This window comes from Canis aureus, chromosome 5, assembly GCF_053574225.1.
Source record: "Canis aureus isolate CA01 chromosome 5, VMU_Caureus_v.1.0, whole genome shotgun sequence".
NCBI classification, from domain to species: domain Eukaryota; kingdom Metazoa; phylum Chordata; class Mammalia; order Carnivora; family Canidae; genus Canis; species Canis aureus.
The window spans coordinates 19,929,700-19,949,673 of record NC_135615.1 but is presented as its reverse complement, the minus strand read 5'-3'; the positions used below and the strand labels follow the sequence as shown (position 1 = coordinate 19,949,673).

The window sequence follows — 19,974 nt, the reverse complement described above, 5'->3', positions numbered from 1 at the left end:
ATGTAGTTGTGTATTTGTTACATTCATGAAATGGAGTGACTTTAGGGCCATCTTGAGCCCAGCCCTTAATCTTTTTTTGTTTGAGTATATGATGCTACTTCAAGGACTTAAATGAAACTTAAATTTGATAACTATAATTTATCCTCCACAAACTTCATATAAAGTCTAAATGTTTTTATCATTATTGTTTTAGAATTTATAGTTCTGGGATGGCTTGTAAGACAGACATTTCCTTCTTTTTGCCCTGTGTCAGAATTTAGTATATTATAACAAGATAAACCTTTGAAAGGAGGTACAAGAAGCCGTATGCCTGTATAGTTCATGCATCAGGTAGCTGAGTATGACATGACAGACCCATATTTTGGCTCTTTACTTATAATGCCTCCAGCACATAGTTAAATGATTATATATGATAAAATGTCTAATTATAGAAGTGTTTCTTCTGCTTCAGTAGGGCCCTAAACCAAAGTCTTTCTTTTGAAGTGAAGAAAAGATAGACATTAGGAAGTCAGCAGTGTGTCATTCTAGACGTCATGATATTCTGACTCACAACAGAAGTATTTTGTATGTTCACAGGCCTATGCCTGTGTACATAGGCACAATTTGTATAAACCTATCCATCAATGTTGAAGTTGTCCAGAAATGCCAACATATTGCCATCATTGTTGTATTATTCATTTTCAGAAAAGTCACACTGGGGATTCTTGGGGATTTTCACACATCATTTTGTGGTCACATCTAATATTCCTAAGTGACATTAAGAAGAAGGGTAATGAAGCCTATTATAGGCACCAAAAAACAGGTCATTTTCTACTGGGTTGTATAGCATAGGGATAAAAAGTTAGGTATAATAGCTTTTTCTCTTCTAGGACTTTTTAAAATTTTAAGTTGAAATTTGATGAAAACGAATACACTTATATGGAAAATAAGCAGATTGGTGGGAAATAACATGCTTTTTAAAAACTAGATACAAAGCAGGTAGGCATTGTTGAGAATGTGCATAGATACTTTATTATTAGCTAGAAATGCTACCTCTTTCCCAGCTAGTCTGTTGTTACTGTGTTATATACTGCTGTAGCATCCTTGTTCCTAGAGCTTGCTTGGAAACCATTCTTAGGTCAGGCCCATAGAGATAATTTATCGGCAGGTGCTTAAACTGTGTTATGCTATAGCGCTGAAGCATCCTCTTGCTTTTTTGATGTGGGTTGCTCTATCTGCTTCAGCAGTGAAGATGTGAAATCCTGGTGTAGGGTCCTGCTCTGTATTCCGGGCCCTGATTCCACTGATACACTGTAGCTATCAATATCATCTCTTAAGAAACACATCTATATTTCAATAGGTGCCTTTTGTAGAGTATTTCCTTGAAATATTTAGCCCTCTTTACCTGGCAGATTCCTATTCTTATTCTTAGTTGACCTTCATCTTTACTAGAGCACCTGTTTCCCCTTTCCTGCCTCTCCCAACACTGTTCCTCTTTTGTTGCTGTCACAGGACCCCAGCATACCTCCTGCCTTTGACTTTTTTACTTGTTTATATCCCCCCTGATCTATTATATATTGAGAGCTAGTGCTAGATCTCTTTAACCTTTGTGTGCATGCTGTATAGCACAGTTTTATACCTGCTGGAAACTCAGTGGGTATTTGATAAATAAATGTTCAAATATTGATGGGAATTTCAAGTGCTCTATTAAGCCAACGAGATATATTTTTTAAATTCCTTGCAAAGGCTTCACAAAGGCTTTAAGGAAGTTTTTAAATATACATATGTATTATTCATATTTATATTATATAGTTTTAAAAAGATATATGCATACACAAATACATATATAACATATATTTATAAATACATAAAAATTAGAGTTACGTGTTTAAATGAGAAAATTGATAACAAAGTAAATGTAGGATAACAAAATTGAGAGGAGCAAGAATTGAGTTTGGAAGTATGCTTGATAGAGGAGTACTACATATTTGACTTAAGCTTTTTAATTACAGATGACAGTCAATGAGGAATAATTTTTATTTCTATTTTTGGTAGGCAGGCTTTTAAGTGTCCCTCAGTTCATACCTAGATGGCCATTTCTTAATCATTTACATATAATTTTGGTTTTAGGGTTATCATTTGTCCAGAGTTCTGTCACCCTGGGACAATCTTATAATTTAGTAAAGTGGTACTAGATGCAGTTTCCTAAACCTGCCTGTAGCAGTGATGACAGTGATAGTATTAAGATGAGCAGAGCTATGTACTGGTTTCTTATTTCAATTTATTTCTGTTAAACAGATGTTTACTGAACATTTCATCTGTGCCATTATGACTTAAGAGTGTTTTCCAGTTTTATTGAGATACAACTGACATTAAAAAAAAATTGTGTAAGTTTGAGGTATACAGTTTATTGATTTGGTATATTTATATATTATAAAATGATTACCACTCCACCATAGTATTTGCTACCACCTTCATCCCCTCCATTAGTTACAATTTATGTGTGTGTGTAGTGTGTGTGTGTGTTTGTGTGTGTGTGTGATGAGAACATTTAAGATTAACCCTTAGCAGCATTCATTCATGTATATGATACAGTATTATTAGCTAGAACTACCATGCTTTATATTAGGTCCCCAAACTTGGTCATCTTATAAATGAAGATGTGTACCCTTTGTTCAGTATTTCCCCATTTTCTGCAACCCCCATGCCCTGGTAACCATTTAAGTGAGATCATATGGTATTTGTCTTTCTGTATCTTATTTCACTTAGCATAATGTTCTCCTGTCTCATCCAAGTTGTAACAAGTGACAGGATTACTTTCTTTGTCCTGGCTGATAATGTTTCATTGTGTGTGTGTGTGTGTGCGCGCGCGTGCGCGCGCGTACCCCACATCTTTATTCATGCAATGGTAAACATTTAGGTTGTTTTCATATCTTGGCTATTGTGAGCCATTGCTGCAGTGAAAATGGAAGGGCAGATATCTCTATGAGGTCCTGATTTCCATTCCTTTGGATATATATCCAGACATGGGACTATTGTATCATATGGTAGTTCTATTTTTAATTCTGGGGGGAACCTTCATACTGTTCTCTATAGCGGCTACACCAGTTTACATTCCCAGCAACACTGCTCAAGGATTCTCTTTTCCCATAGCTACTTTAACAGGTGTGAAGTGATATCTCATTATGGTTTTCATTTCCATTTCCCTGATGATGAGTAATACTGAACACTTTTCATGTACCTACTGCTCATTTTCTGTCTTCTTTGGGAAACTATATATTCATTTCCCCTGCTCATTTTTTAATCAAGTTGTTAGTTTTTTTGGTGTTGAGTTATATGAGTTCTTTATATAGTGGGTATTAACTTCTTATTAGGTATATGATTTAAAACCATTTTCTCCCATTCTGTAGGTTGCCTTTTCATTTTGTTGATTGTGTCTTTTGCACTGCATTTTAGTTTGACTACATCAAGCCAACATCATTTTTGTTTCTTGTGCTTTTGCTGTTATATCCAGGAAATTGCTGCCAAGACCAATGTCAAACAGCTTTTTCTCTGTTTTCTTCTAGGAGTTTCAGGTCTTCAATATAAGTCTTTAATCCATTTCAAGGTCATTTTTGTGAATGGTATAAGACCGATGTCCAATTTAATTTTTCTGCACATGGTTATCCAGTTCTCTCAGCATCATTTATGGAAGAGGCTATCCTTTTTTCATTGGGTAGTCTTGGCCCCGTGGTCAAATACTAGCTGACCATTGAATTTCTTAGCCTCAAAGTGCTTACTGGTTATGGTTGGTAGAGGCAGACACAAATATGTAATTATAACAAATTACAAATAGAGGTACTTGCAGCATGATACTTGTAGGTGAACCTTGTGGTTCAGGGAAGATTTACAAGAAAATATGTTCAAGCTATGTTATTCTTAGCCTGGAGGAATAAAGAAAGATTTTTCTATCATTAGTAAAGAGTTGGTAGTATGAAATGGCTTGGTACTCATGGAATGAATAAACTGAGGAATTGTGAAAACACATGGCATGTTTTTGGACATTACCAAACAGTGCACTCTTACTAGAGGATTAAAGTCTTGTGATGGAACAGAGGAGAGATACCCTCAGAGTTACTGGCAAGGATAATGAATGATTCTATATATAGATATGCTAAAGAGGTTGGGTCTTGTCTGGGAAAGCTTGTTATTAAAGGGCTATAAATGGCAGTAGTATAGATGAATTTTTAGAGGCTAGGTAAGAAGCTGGCAGAGTGGGACATCTGGGTGGTTCAGCGGTTAGGTGTCTGCCTTCGGCTCAGGTTGTGATCCCGGGCTCCTTCGAAGAGCCTGCTTCTCCCTCTGCCTATGTCTCTGCCTCTCTCTCTTTCTGTTTCTGTGTGTCTCTCATGAATAAATAAATCTTTTTTTTCTTTTTTTTTTTTCTTTTTTTTTTTTAAAGAAGCAGCTGGCAGATTGTGTATATTAGACAACAAATGATTGTCTAATTGCAGGACAAAATGATAAGAGATGGGGAAAAAGTTAATCCTAAATCCTAAAGGAGATTAACTAATGACTGCATATGGGTGACAAGCTGGAGAACTAGGGCAGAGCAGCGATATGTAAGAGAGTATTGGGTAAATTGTGAGTTTTTGCCTGGTGCCTCTTTATCTTATTTCTAGTCTAGGGTTTAAATAAGAACTACTTATTTCTCTGATTGTAGTCACTTCCCAGAGGATCTCATTTAGGTCCATGACTCTGAATACTGGGTGTGTGTTGACTCCTTAATGCGTATTTCTAGTCTTGACCTCTCAGTTGGACTCTAGGCCTGTTATCTTTTGTGACTCTCCTAGGTCTCTCACTTAATGCGTCTATGACTGCACTTTGATTTTCCCTCCCCAGATCTACTGTAGTCCTTATGTGCAGTCTTCCTTTTTAGTGAATGGCTTCTCTCCAAGGTACTCAGTTCTAAAACTTCAGGCACTTAACTACTTCCCATGAGCAAATTTTGATGGCACTGCCTTCAGAATCTGACCCTTTCCTCCCCTCTTTACCATGTCCACCATGGCTCTAATTACCTGTCATCTCTTATCTGGACAATTTCAGTAGCCTCCTTTCAGGTATCCTTGTATCTCTCATTGGCCCAAAGTGAGTCTGTTAAAACCAAAGTCAAATTATATCCATCTTCTGTCCAAAACCAGCTATTCAGTATCTTCATCTCACTCAGATATAAGCCCAAATCCTTGTTATGGTCTACAAGGCACTACATAGTCTAAGGCTCTCCTCCTCCTTCTGCCACTTGATATTATGGTCTCCTCCCCTTTGCTTGCTCTTGCTTCCATCATGGCCTCTCTTCTGTTCCTTGAACATGCCTGGCATTTTCTCCCCTCAAAGGCTTCTGTATTTACTGTTCTCTTTGCCTGATACACTGACCCCTTTCCCCTGATAATCAATATGACTCCTTTCATGATTTTCAGCTGTCTTTTAAATGTTGTCTTATCTGAGAGGCCTTCCCTTACCACTGCTCATGAACTAGAATCTCTTGTCCCATGTGCTCCTGGTCTTCCTACTGTGATTTCATTTTCTTCGTATCACTTATGACAACTTGACCTATTATAAATTTATCTTTTTTCTCCTACTGGAATTTAAGCTCCCTGACAATAAGGACTCTTTTCACTTCTTTCTTTATGATCTCCCAGTGCCTAAATTAGTGATGTTTGGGTTTGGCTCTTATAGGTATTTAATAAATATTTATGGTCTGGACTGAATGAATGAATGAATGAATGTTTAATGAATGGCTTTCCTATTTATCTCTAAATGGCTATATAAGTCAGTATTGATCTAATCGAGTGTTTTTCCCCCCCTCCACAGCACAATGGTCAGTTCCGTTCAAGGAAATACATATCCCACCCAGGCTTCAGTATATAGTCCTCCTCCTCCTGCTGCTGCTGCTGCTGCTACTGCGGATGTCACTATATACCAGAATGCAGGAACTAATATGTCCCAGGTGCCAAACTATAATTTAACATCATCAACACTGCCTCAGCCAGGAGGCAGTCAACAGCCACCTCAGCCACAGCAACAATATTCTCAGAAGGCTCTGCTATAGGACTTGGGATTCCTCTGTGTGGCAAATACCCGCTAAATGCCGCTGACAATGTTATGAGATTCTTTAATATCTTAAGGTTTGTTTATCCTCAGCTTATAGGAATCTTATCTTGGTCTACAAGTTCAAATATTCAAGAAGGTAGAACTCTCTTCAATTTGCACTGACTTTTTAGAGGTTCTTCCTTCCCCCTCCCCTAGAGGAATGAAACTACTTACAACATTTAATTCCTTTCATAATATGAAAGAATGATACAAGATTATTTGTCTCATGAAATTACCTGGTCTGCAAAAAGTCAAACTTAACAAAAACTGTTGTGGCAAATGTTATGTACATATATTGCTGTGTAACTCCATTAGTGGCCATTTTGAATCACAATGGTGATCATGTGAATATATTTAACACTGTTAAATTAATTTACATTGCTATTTTATTTTAATCATGAACAACTACCATGTTTCATAATGTTTTGTGTAAATTTAATTACACCATCCCTTTAAACTGCAAGAGAACAAAGCTGTAGCATATTTACATGAAGGCATTATGTTGTCCATGCTTCAGTTTCACATTAAAGTGAACCTTCCTTGACTAATTGTGAGCTAAACATATGTATTTTATGTCTTTCTGTAGCCTCTGCATACTACTAGCTGTCATCACACCAGCGTACAGTAGCTAAATTTTTGGTTTAATTATAGCAAATGATGACGTTCCCTTTTAAACTTTTACATTTTGGCATGATATTTCAGAATATTGTGGGACCATGAGACAAAATTAAGTAGGATCACATTCTTTATATCTCATTTTTAAAGGAGTAATGTTGATTTACTTTTTCCTAGTTGAAGATAGTAATTAGATTTCTAAGCTGTATACTGTGTTTCTTGGTGGCAGTGACACCAAAGATAGAGGCAATGGATAGAAATTTTTAAACTGGAAAGAAAAGATGAATTACACTACATTTTCAAAGTCTCTTGTAATTATTTAGGATATAAACAAAATTTGACTCATCTGTCTTTTCCCACTCTTAGTCTTTTCAATATGTCTTTAACACATTGTATCCTTTAATTGTTCATTAAAATGGATGTAAGCAGATGTTTCAAAGTATTCTATATTCCTGGTTTTGCTTAATAGTTTGTATATTTATTTATTCTTATCTTTGAAACTGGACTTTTTGGGGCTCCTCTCAAAGTTCTGGTGGAATTATTTTGGCTTCCTATTCAGGAGTATTTTTGAATGCAGGCTTTCTTTTTGACCTACATGAAATATGTTTTCCACTGACATTTTAATCTTATTTATAATTTCCCTACTTGTGCTATACTGTTAATTAATACTAAACAACAGAAAAAATTGAGGTCAGCATTATATTAAATGAATTGACTTAACGTGTTTCACACTAAAAATGAAAATTTAATGTGTATTTTCTAAGACCCTTGTAATCAGGTAGCTTGTTCCTTTCCTTTCTGACAGATGATTCCATCTGTGGCAAGTAATCTTAATGGTGACTAAAGTCAGAGGTTCAAACTTAGAGCGTCATCTTCAACTTCAGTTTGTCAACCTAGTGTTGTGTTATCCTGAGTTTAAAGTATGTTGCTCTCAAAAAATAATTTTAAAACTGGAATTCACACTTTACATTAAAAAAATTTTAATATATTGTGAATCAGACTATAATCTTTTTCATTCCAATTTGAAATGGAAACTACCAGTTTAACTATCTAGTTTAACTGGTAGACGTTTCCCTAAGTCATATTGTATTTTTCTCTTTGTTTTTTGATAGATTTCTGTTTACCAATGGCAAATGTATTATTTATCTTGATATCCTTCATGCTGTATCATCAATTACATAGTCTCTAGTATCCTTTTGAGCTGTAAAAATCAACAAATGCTGAAATGAAAAAAAGCTGCCCTTATTACAACGTATATATTTTTGTTATCTTTTATTAGCCTTATGAAGGTTTAAATAATGAGCACTTAAAATTGATAATAGTTTATGCTTTGCATTTATTTGGTTTAAAAATACCAGTTAGAAAAACTCTAGTTGAAAGGAACCCCTGGATTTTCCTTCATTCAGATGACATGGCAAGGATAGAAATGGGAAAGGATCAGTTAGGAGCACAAATGATTCGTGTACAAATGAATATTCTGAAACCAGTGTATGTGTCATACTTTCAAGAAGTCTTTTTAAAATATAGCTGCCCCCTCCCTTTTTTTAAGGAATAGAATTATTTATAAATGAATTAACTAGAATGTGTATTTCTGTGAAGCAAATTTGACTTCTCAATTTATGTCCTTTATAGAATTTGAATGTGTATACATAAACATGAATTTTTCCATGTATATAAAATTCACCCAATTCCTATCTAGCATAAGTAACTGACAAACCACGGCCATTTGGATGTGACAATATGTCAGTGCCATAAACCTGCTAGGACTAATGTGTAGTGTGTACTTTGATTTTATAGTTCTTTCCAGCTCTCAGATCATCCCTCTCTTCCCTCTCCTACTCAATGAGGATCCATTTTAGGGGCTTAGAGATTCCCGTCTATGTTAAAAACTTCTGGAACTTTGTTCTATACCTTTTAATTTTTGAATTTAAAATGCTTAATAATTAAGACCACTAACATTTTTTTGGTACAATTTTCATGTATATATGACATGTATAAGTCAACTCAGAAATACCTTTAGTCCAGAGCTTCAGGTTTATATAAGACATATTAATTTCCTGTATGACAAACTATGCAGCTATAAAAACTGTTATTTTCTAAAATGAAGTCCTTTGGTATTACTAGTCAGACCCTCATCTGGTTAATACTTTAAAATCACTGTTTTCTTTTTCTCATCTGTTTCCCTGGTTTATTATTTTATTAGCAATAATACTAACAGAGCTTTCTGTTATATCACTTATATCACTTTTTAAATATTTAAGAACAAAACTGTAGTTTCAAGCTTTCATTCTTACATCATTTTCCTTTCTTTTATTTTTTATCAGTTAACTTCCTCTACCCCTCAAAATAAAATACATAGAAGAAACTTAGCTAAATATTTTCTGAAGGCCTTCTGTTCAGTTATCTTTTATTAAGTATTCTTGTGAAGTATCTAGATTATTTTCTATACTATTTTTGATAACATTCCTCTCCCCAGTTTTTAATCAAAGCTGTTTCCTATATTATTTTTTAGTATAATCTTTCTTTGAAATTATACAACTGAAGTTTTCCTAGATTTAACAACATTTTTTTTCTTATGTTCTAGAGCATTTTAAATCTTAGTATTTAAAATCATAGGTTTCCTTGCTGAACAAAATTTCGCATTTTATCTGTGATAACTTGTGGTCATTCTGTACTTTGCTGATTTTCTGACTCTTTAGCTTATGTTAATACTTCCCACTACCACCATTGATTATTTGTTGCTTCTTAAAATTTCATAGAATTTCTGATAAGGATTATAGATTAAATTATTGAGTTAGCCCTCCCTCAGATAAAAGCAAAAAGAACTGGTTTTAATGATCTTTTGGTGATCAGAAACTTAAAAATAGTTATGTCTATTTTAAAGAATTGTATCCTAATTTTTTTTTATCAGATACCCTCACAGTAACAAATATTTGTAAGTTATACAGCTTCAAAGTACATATGCATATGTACTTACAAATTCTACAGGTTCTACTGTGGCAATTACATATTGTACATTACGCGACACTGAAAAATAGACATCTTAGAAGGGTGAGAGAAAAAATGTTAATAGAAATTCTAATATTTTCCTTCTGTATCTCTGGTTCATTTTGTCTGTGTCCTAGGATATGTCTGTGATTTGGAGAGCACTGCTTTAGATAGAGGGAATGGGAGATGATTAGTAAATTGGCATGTTGAAGTATCTGATACTACAAGCAGTGCTTTTCCCAACAACTTTTTATGTTGAGAATTTTCAGACCTACAGAAAGATTGAAAGAATAATACATTGAACACCCAAATACTGTGTCTTGATTCACTAATCTTTAACATTTTGTCATATTTGCTTTGTTTCTTTATATATGTTTATATATACATATGTCATATGTATATGTGTATAAACATGTCTTTATGTGTACACGCATACTTTTTTGTGTGAATAGAGAAGTTCCAAATATTGTCAGCCATACCCCTAAGTATTTTGTCATGTATCTGGTAAGGATAAGTACATTCCTCTACATGACTTAAACTTTTATCACATCTAAGAACATTAATCATAATTCTATGATATTATTATCATATGTCCCCCAAACTGTTACTTACAAATTTTTTTAAAATCCAGGAACATATACCACATATTTCCTATGTCCCTTTATTCTCTATTAATCTGGATTAATCTCCTTGTCTTTTTTAACTCCCTGCTACTGAATTTTTAAAGATCTATACCAGTTGTCTCATAGAATCCCACATTCTGGATTTATCTTTTTATGATATTAAACTTAATGCTCTATTTTCATTATAGTACCTTATTACTTAATCCTAAAAGAATTACAGTTAGAACTGTATGATTTATGGTTAAAAATGATTAAAATGTTCAGGCTCCTATCAGAAAACCATACATAGAAATGAACATCAGGGCAGCCCGGGTGGCTCGGCGGTTTGGCGCCGCCTTCAGCCCAGGGCGTGATTCTGGAGACCCAGGATTAAGTCCCACGTCGGGCTCCTTGCATGGCACCTGCTTCTCCTTCTGCCTGTGTCTCTGCCTCTCTCTCTGTGTCTCTCATGAATAAATAAATAAAATATTAAGGAAAACAAACCATTAGTAGTTTGTTTGAAAAAAAAAAAAGAAATGAACATCATTAATCTTAAAGTGTATTACCTTAAAGTATAACAGACTGTATACTTAGATCATTGATACAACCATAGCTTAGTACAGTTTTGTATTTTTTTTTTAAAGGTCTTAATTCATTTGAGAGAAAGCATGAGCTGGGTGGAGGGGCAGAGGGAGGAGAAGCAAGACTGAACTCCCTGCTAAGCAGGGAGCCCAACACAGGATTTGATTCCAGGACCCCAGGATCACAACCTGAGCTGAAGGCAGGCACTTAACCTAACCAATTGAGCCACCTAGGCACCCCTGTGTTCTTCATTTCAAATTGCATTTAGAATCTGAAGAAAATATGTGCTTTAAAAACAAACAAACATGAAAGACTCCTAACTCTGGGAAACGAACTAGGGGTGGTGGAAGGGGAAGTGGGCGGGGGGTGGGGGTGACTGGGTGACAGGCACTGAGGTGGGCACTTGACGGGATGAGCACTGGGTGTTATTCTATATGTTGGCAAATTGAACGCCAATAAAAAATAAATTTATAAAAAAAACTAGATAGAGATAGAAAGATAGATAATAGAATATATATATATTTGGAAAAATATTCTTAAAATGTCTATAAAATGTCAACATTCACAAATCAAATATATATAATATATATTATATATAAAAAATAAACAAACAAAACCTCCTTTTTCCCCCATTCAAACCCAAATCGGATTTTCTCAAGTTCATCCACCCAATTCACTGTGGATGGCTTTTAAAGTAGATTTTAGAAATGTGATCAACAATTACAGGACTTTGTGGTTTTTTTTTCTCTATTTGTTTTAAGTAGGCCCCATGACGTCATGGAGCCCAACACGGGGCTTCAACTCATGATCCTGAGATCAAGACCTGAGCTGAAATCAAGGGTTGGACACTTAACCAACGGAGCCACCAGGTGCCAAAGGACTTTGTTTTATGGATGCGTGCATTTTTTTGACATGTTTATTTTAAAAGACTTCTCATTACCGTATAGTCATATCTTCTTAAGATACTGTAATCACTGATACGGAAAGAAACCCTTTCCTAAAAGTTTTCCTCAAGTTGGTTACCAAATTGGAATCAGATCAAGTAACACTTATAACCACATTTCAAGTTAGAAATGTGCAAGTTACAATAATGTATGCTATCACGTTACTAAATAGCTGGGTTAGGACCTTAGAATATTTTGGTTGGTTAATGGCCTTAAAAATGGAATAAATGTTTATAATCCATTGTTTCTGTGGGAGGATGTAGGAAGTTTTGTTGTTCTGGTGGGTTTGTTTATTTGGTTGGTTTGTTTTTTTGTTTTTTTTTTTAAGGAAGTTTTTTAAGTCCAGAATATATAATAACTTGTTACTTTAAAACGACATATGGCATATAAACAGTTGAGAATATTTTCACTTAAATATGTGTGATATAATGTTAGACAGTTTCGATGCCAAATATTATGAAACATCCATGTGATATGGTTATTTTTCTCAGAACCAAAAACACACGAGAATATCCCTACACTACTTTGGAATTTGTTCCTCCCTCAGAGAAAGGAAGGTTTCAATATGAGTATTTTTGATATTCTGTAATTTAAAAATTCAGTGATAACACACTAAAGGAGTTGCTTAAAATGACTAAAGAAATTGTAATCAAGCATGTGAGATCAAGCCCCACATCAGGCCCTCTGCTCAGTGCAGAGTCTACTTAGGACTCTCTCTGCTTCTTTCTCTTAAAAAAAAAAAAAAAAAAAGTAAAAAAAACTCATAGAAGCTTCACAGTAGCAAGTCAGTTTCTATAAATGATGGATGGCACATGATAAAATGGTTTCATTGTAAAATTTGCATTGTAAAATCTATCAGTTTGTGACCACATGGGTTTCTTGTAAAGGAAGTGGTGGTAGTTTTTGGTTAAGAAGAGTAAGAACTAAATTAGATCATTTGCTGCCGTTTTTTTCTGCTGTTAAGTGGAAATTTCACTTAATTGCCCTAAGGAAATCAGAGGACTGTATTTTAAGCCAGATGTATATATTTTGTCAAGAGTATCGGCTGGATAGTGATCTAGGCAGTTCCATGAATCTCTCTGGGCTGCCCTTCTGATTTATCAATTGTAATGTTAGTATAACCACAGAATTCTTTGAAGCTTGCAGAATGTCTGTGCTTTAGATCTTCTACCTCTGTCCACCTGAAATATCCCTGCCTTGTGGCCTGAATAACTCACTTCTGGCACTGTAGTTACCATCTCGTAGGTTAGAGGAGGAAGCAGGATGGAATGGGGTGGAGTACTGTGGTACTAAAACTTTGGCATATGATTTCTGGCATTCATAATATGCTTCCTGAAAGTAATTGGGATACTTTATTTGCAAACACTTGAGCCTTTTATGTTTGAGCAATCTCACCAGGAACATCTTCATTCCAAGTAGATGGGCTTTGATTTAACAGTACTTTCATTTTCACTGGTGCTGATTTGAGGTGCTGTGGGGGGAGGAATTATTAATTACAGCTCTGAAGCATATGCTGTTTTTGTTTGTTTATTTGAGAGAGCGCAAACAAGAGGAGTGGCATAGGAGGGGAGAAGCAGGCTGGACACGGGGCTAAATATCAGGACCCTGGGATCATGACCTGAGCTGTAGGCAGACACTCAACTGTTTGAGCCACCCAGGTGCCCATATATACTGTTCTTGTAATAATACACTGTTTTGTATATTGCTTCAAGCAAGAGATAAGTAGCATCAGACTATGTATGTTGTTAATGTTCTCATAGACAAAGTAGTACAGTTAGTCTTAGTGAAAATAATGCTGGAGGCCATGTTGTGCTTACACTGACCATCCTTCAGCTGTTTTGTTTACTTGGTAAGCAGATTGCTTGAGACATTAAAGTGCTGGCTGAGAGTCTATTTCTAATATTCCAAGTAAGATGTAGGATCAGCAGTTGCACTTTTTCACATCACAAATATTTGCCCCCCCCCAAAAAAAAACCCCAAATATTGGCCTAGAAAAATGCCAATTTTACATTGTTTGGTTACAAGTTATTTTACTCAAAACAAACATGAGCTAACTGTTAAAGGGTTTTTTTTTTCTAATCAACCTTTTTTCTTATGTGTCAGTTACATGGATCCTTTATTTTATATATATAGTTATATAAAAACAATTCTAAGAATAAAATATATTTTAGTTTTCTTGTACTTTTTTTTTTTTTTTTTTTAAGATTTCATTTATTCATGAAAGACATAGGGAGAGGCAGAGGGAGAAGCAGGCTCCATCCAGGGAGCCCGATGTGGGACTCGATCCCAAGTCTCCAGGATCACGCCCTGGACTGAAGACAGGAGCTAAACCACTGAGCCACCTGGGCTGCCCTTTCTTGTACTTTCGAAGATACTCACATTGTTTCCTAGTATATCAGTCTCCTGCAACAAATATGTGGTTTCCAAATAATCCTTATATCAGAACTGTCTCTGAAAGCGATTTAGAGACTGTCTAGTCACCATATGTTTCTAACTTGAAAAAAATTCCTTTTAAACTTTGAAGTGATTGATAAGAATTATGGACATGTAGGACAGCTTTCTCCCTCCTTAGCAGATCAGAAAGTATCCCAGTTGAACTTGTGAGCACATATGGATTCAAAGAATTATATATTTTGCTTAAAGACAGTCTGTGAGTAATTGTATGCCCTACAGTCCTGCCATCGGGGCACTTGCGTGGCTCAATTGGTAAGTGTCTGTCCTCAGCTGGGGTCTGGGATCAAGCCCCACATAGGACTCCCTGCTCAGCGGGGAGCCTGTTTCTCCCTCCCTCTCTGCTGCTTCCCCTTTCCTCATAGTTATTTTCTCTCTCAAATAAAATCTTTTTTTTTTTTTTTAAAGATTTTACTTATTTATTCATGAAATACAGAGAGAGGCAGAGACATAGGCAGAGGGAGAAGCAAGCTCCATGCAGGGAGCCCAATGAGGGACTCGATCCCAGAACCTAGGATCATAACCTGAGCCAAAGGCAGATGCTCTACCACTAAGCCACCCAGGCATCCCAATAAATAAAATCTTTTTTAAAAAATCCCTCCCTCTCCCCACCTCAAAAAAGGGGAAAGAAAAGGATAACATCATTTTCTGACTTACAGAGGCATAGCCATTATGTCTATTTTCATTGGTTTTTATTAACTTGATTTTTCATTTGGTTGACATTTGAGTGTATACCGGGTTTTCAAGGTTTACTAACTGCTTTCTAAATTTTTACGTGTCAGCATTCAATACGGATGGGTATTTATTTAAACATTTAAATATTTAAAGTAAATGTTTAAATATATACCTAAACATTTACCTTAACATTTTACCTTAAGACATTACCTAAAATATTTAAATAATATCTTTGCAAATCTGAATATATGGATGCAGTTTATTTACAAATTCATTTTCATATCAACAGATGAACTTATCAAAAAAAACAATCATACTAGTGGTTTTACTCTATTGTCAAAATTTAATCGTCATACAGTATGTTATGAGGTCTTTTGTTTACATCATCCTTAATTGGTTCCCCAAAAGCTTATTTCTAACCAGGTTATGGGACACGTTTAAGAAACAGTGTTGAACCTGGTGATTAGGATCTCAACTCTGTTAAAGCCATGATGTAACCAAAGTGTGATGTGTTAATGGTGTGTTGAAGTTATGTGCCACAGATGCTTCCGTAGGGAGACACACTCAAGAGTCCAAATATGGATTGCCAGAAGCCTATCTCCTACCTGTGACTGGGGTTCAGACCCTCCATCTACCCATAAACAGAGACACTTAACTCATTTTGTACCTCTGAGTACCCAGTATAGGCCAGTGTGTACTCTCCTTTTTGAGATCCAGTGATAAATGTACTTATCTTCACCATTTTCACAACTTGCCCCTTCAGATCACGTTTTCACTCTACCCAATCCATTGGAGGACTGAAGACAGTCTCACCATTCCTTTCTATCCCTGGGGTGACTTGTGTTTTTCTAACTACAGTTGCAAGCACTAGGTTGAAGTAAAAACAGAGGCCCCAGGCAGGCTAATGTGATATCTATTCTATATGATAAGCCTTAAGTTTGTTTACCTTTATTTCACAAAAGGCTACAACTTTGTATACTCACCTAGGGAATCCAAAGCCCTGCCTCCATCTTTAGAACTGGAGTTTATCTTCAATTCCTGGCACATGGCCCTTGGTGCAAGAGGAGAGGAGTGGAAAAGAGGTGGTCTTTCTCCTCACTCCCAAGCACCAATCTTTCCCTATAATACCCTCCCTGTGGGGTTTCAAAGGAAATATGGTATTTTCATTTCCTTGATGACTCCAGCTATTTGAGGGAATGTTATATCTTAATTCAGCAATGGGAAGCACCAAGGAAACATAGTTCCCATTTTGCCTGTTGCTTTTCATTTATACTTTGGGAAAATGGCAAATGTACCAAAGAATGAAGTAAAATTAATCAGAAGAACATACCCCTTTTCTTGACATTTAAGAGTTTCAGGAAGAGTAAAAAAGAGGCAATCTTCTCCACTTCCTTCTCAGACTGTCTTTAAGTGAGACCAAAGGTAGGCATGGAGTGGGATTACAAAGGAAAGGCTGAGCAGAGAGATCCTTAGAACCCAAGAGAAGCGTGTTTTTCCCTGGATGTGGTCAGTTCTTAGGAACTACAGTGATGTAGCTCCCTAAGGAAATAAGATTACCCCTTATGATTCAAACAGAAAAATTAATACAAAATGAACCACAGTAGACAGATCGGCAACTTAAAGCAGACATTAAAAATTGGTGGCTCAGCCAAATAGAGCCAACATGTTTTATCTGGCGTGCATAGAATTAGAGTTTTTTTTAAAGAATGAATGTTCTATTAAGACTAGGTGATTTCACATGAAAAATACAGGTTTTTGGCTCCTTACCAAAAAAAAAAAAAAATCATCTAACAACACAAGGCCTGTATTATTCCCGCAGCTGGCTGTTCTATCTCTGGGTTGCCCCTGAGCCCTCTATTTATTAAAATTTCACCCTTCCAGTTGTCAATGAGAACTAGTGACAGATACTAGTTAATACTATATAGATTTTAATCCAGAAACTTGCAGGTGAGGAAATGACCTCAATATAAAACTGGACTCAAACCGGAATAAAGTAAAAACACTATGGATTTATAGCTAGGAAGCAGAGGTAGTAGGGGTGTGGGAGATCCATAGATGGAAAAATTTTGAAGAGCCATCAAAGATAGGGAGGATCCTTGCTGAGGACAGGCCAAGGTAATCTGATCTCAAGGAGAGGAGAGATGGATTCTCTCTAAACTGACCTAGCAGAATTTTTGCTAAAATGGCGCTGTTTAGGCTAGGCAAGGACAGGGACCACAACCTTAAAGGAGACTGACCAAAGTTTGGTCAAAGAACGTCTTGTTACCACTTCATTTGTTTTTACCTGACCCCTTGAAATGAGGCTTTGATTCTTGCTTTAAAAGATAGTAGATCTAAGGCTGTACTGTCCAGTTGGACTCTTGAGCACTTATAATGGGCGAGTGCAACTGGGGAGCTAAATTTTAAATCTTGATTAATTTTAATTTAAAAGCTGAAGCAACGTAAAAATACTTTTCCTCTTAAATATAACTTTATCATTTCAGTAGAACTGTATTTCACTGTAACCGTTGGAACACATAATGATATTGCTATAGTGTTTGTGTACTTTAAATTTTTTTAATGTACCCACTAGAAAGCTTAACATTAAAATGTGTCTCACATTCTATTCCTATTGGACAGTGCTGATCCAAGGCTTCTAGGACCTGAGTATGTAATTCTCAAGAATATGTCTGATGTGATGAGACAAATAGACTCTAGGGTGGATGCCCCCATGATCCCTTCCTTTGTTTAATCCTTTCCCTTGAACTTTCTAATAACCAGCAGACTTTGGAAAGGTGAGGGGATGTTGCTCTTGTGATTATGTTATGGTATATGAGACTGTGTCATGCTAGCAGACTAAGCTTGGAGGCAGAGCCTTCCTGTCAAGTCTCCAGATGACAACACACCTCTGGCCAACATCTTGTGTGCAGCCTTGATGAAGACCCAGATAAGCCACGCCCAGGATCCTGACCCACAGAAACCGTGAGATCATAAACATATCTTAAGCCACTAACTTTGTAGTAATTTGTTGTTCAGCAACAGAACACATAGCCTAGGAAAAGGGTGGTGGGCAGTGTAGAACTATGGAAGTCTAGCAAAAGGGGATATACTGGGGAGAGTAAATCTTAGCCCGTGTACTTTGAGTATCCTAGCTTTTTAAGTAAGCTGTTCTCCAGGTGGAAATACATAATGCTTTGGTTCAGGGGAGCTTAACTTCTCTTGTTTTGATTTTATGCTCACAGAAAAAAAAGCGTGTTAATTATTATGTGCTCCCTGTGTAGGTCACTTCATGGAGAGGAAATCCAGGTCCGTCTGACTTGCGAAGATGAATTCTGAGGGTTTGTGAGATTTGTTTAATTGGCTGGTCCAGGCCACTCGGGTATGTTTGAAATTAACCTCCTCTGCCTGCTGTTATGAGTCCTGTTGGCTGTAGTTTTAGTTGAATACTACATGAGACAAACAGTTGATCCCAGCCTGTCAGATTATCAGTGATCAATGGAATGGTGCATTCATGAAAATTTCCCTAGGACTAAGATGGTGTACACAGGAAGGGTAGAAATTGTTCAGAGATACTTGTCCATAGTTCTGTGTTTTTGCACATCTTACAAGCAGAGGCACTAACTGTCCTTTTTCTAGACTGTCTTTTTAAAAGATGTTTGTGTAGTGAATATCCTTGCTAAAGGTAGAAGTGATTCCTCCCTTTGGAACAAGGGGTGGGCAGACTTACCAGGATCAAAGATTGGGGTTCCCCTTTTGTTCTGCAACTCCCTGCATGTGGTATTACCTGACCCACTTCTCTCCCTGTGTTCAGGGAACTGGCACAAGAAAATGCTGCCACTCTGCCTGCTGCTGGTGCTGTAAACGATACAGTCCTCTGTCTTAGACCCATGGGTCTTGTGTCTTCTTATTTCAGCATTCACAAGATGGCACTAACTTGTTAGCTTGCAAGTAAGATAAAATCTCAGAGCCTTCAGAGACCTTGAAACTTGTATTGGATAATAATAATAAAGTCAAGACTTTATTTCTTATGGAACAGAAATTAATTTACTTATGACTAAACCTTTTCCAAAATGGATTGGGTACCCATGTGACTTTCTATTCCCTGAAAAAAAGATTTTTATTTGTTTTGTTGGATACAATGGCACTATTCATGTCTTCGGCATGGTGTATCAGTGAGTAGATCTTCCTAGGAGTAAAGTTACCTTAGACAGTCACATCTTCTACACTAGCTGATTGTATTAACTTTTCCTGGGCTTCAGTTATATCACCTACAAATGAGAGAATCATATCTCCTTTTTTTTTTAAGATTTTATTTATTTATTCATGAGAGACACAGAGGCAGAGACATAGGCAGAGAGAGAAGCAGGTTCCCTGCGGGGATCCTGATGAGGGACTTGATCCTAGGACCCCGGGATCACAACCTGAGCAAAAGACAGACGCTCAACCACTGAGCCACCCAGGTGCCTGAGAATCACATCTCTTAAGGTTCTTTCCAACTACGTACTTCCAGGCAATATAAAAAATATATACATAATATATAAAAATAGCATCACTTTAATTTTTATTTGATGAGCATTTACATTGTTCTTAGTGTGGGACAGGCACCACTCTTAAATGATACTGTAGGTAAGGAAACTGAGGCAGACGGTCTAATAATTTTCGCAAGGTCATCCAACTAGAAGGTGACATAGCTGGGGTTCAAACCTAGGTGAAATTTGTACTCCTTTCCACCATGCTGTGCTGCTCCCAGCTCTTCATTGAAAAAGTGATTCACTCTCTGCCCTGTGAGAATTCTGGAAGCTGCAGGAGTGAATGAGGCAGGTCTCTGCTCTCCAGAATCTTCACACAAAGTGAGAATTTTGTGCTGTGTATATGTGTGTGTGGGGGGGGGGGAGGTGACCCACAGAAGGACTCCAATGCAAACATTTGTATGTAAATACAACATGTTTACTTTGACTGTAAAAGTGTACATTTTAGGTTAAGGTTGTTGAAACAAACCTTAGGGTTCTGATCTGGTAGTAATAAATGAG

The 19,974-nt window shown here is 36.4% G+C and overlaps 1 protein-coding gene across 4 annotated transcripts in view; it reads left to right on the top strand.

Annotated features, from left to right (window-relative positions):
• STAM (signal transducing adaptor molecule) overlaps positions 1 to 7,718 on the top strand; it is a 79,535-nt gene extending 71,817 nt beyond the window's left edge. For all 4 annotated transcript variants that reach the window (XM_077897047.1, XM_077897045.1, XM_077897044.1 and 1 more), the window contains one exon: positions 5,830 to 7,718. In XM_077897047.1, coding sequence (XP_077753173.1) covers positions 5,830 to 6,067 — 238 coding nt within the window. In that variant the 3' untranslated portion in view covers positions 6,068 to 7,718. The remainder of the gene's footprint in view (positions 1 to 5,829) is intronic.
• Positions 7,719 to 19,974: the final 12,256 nt, after the last annotated feature.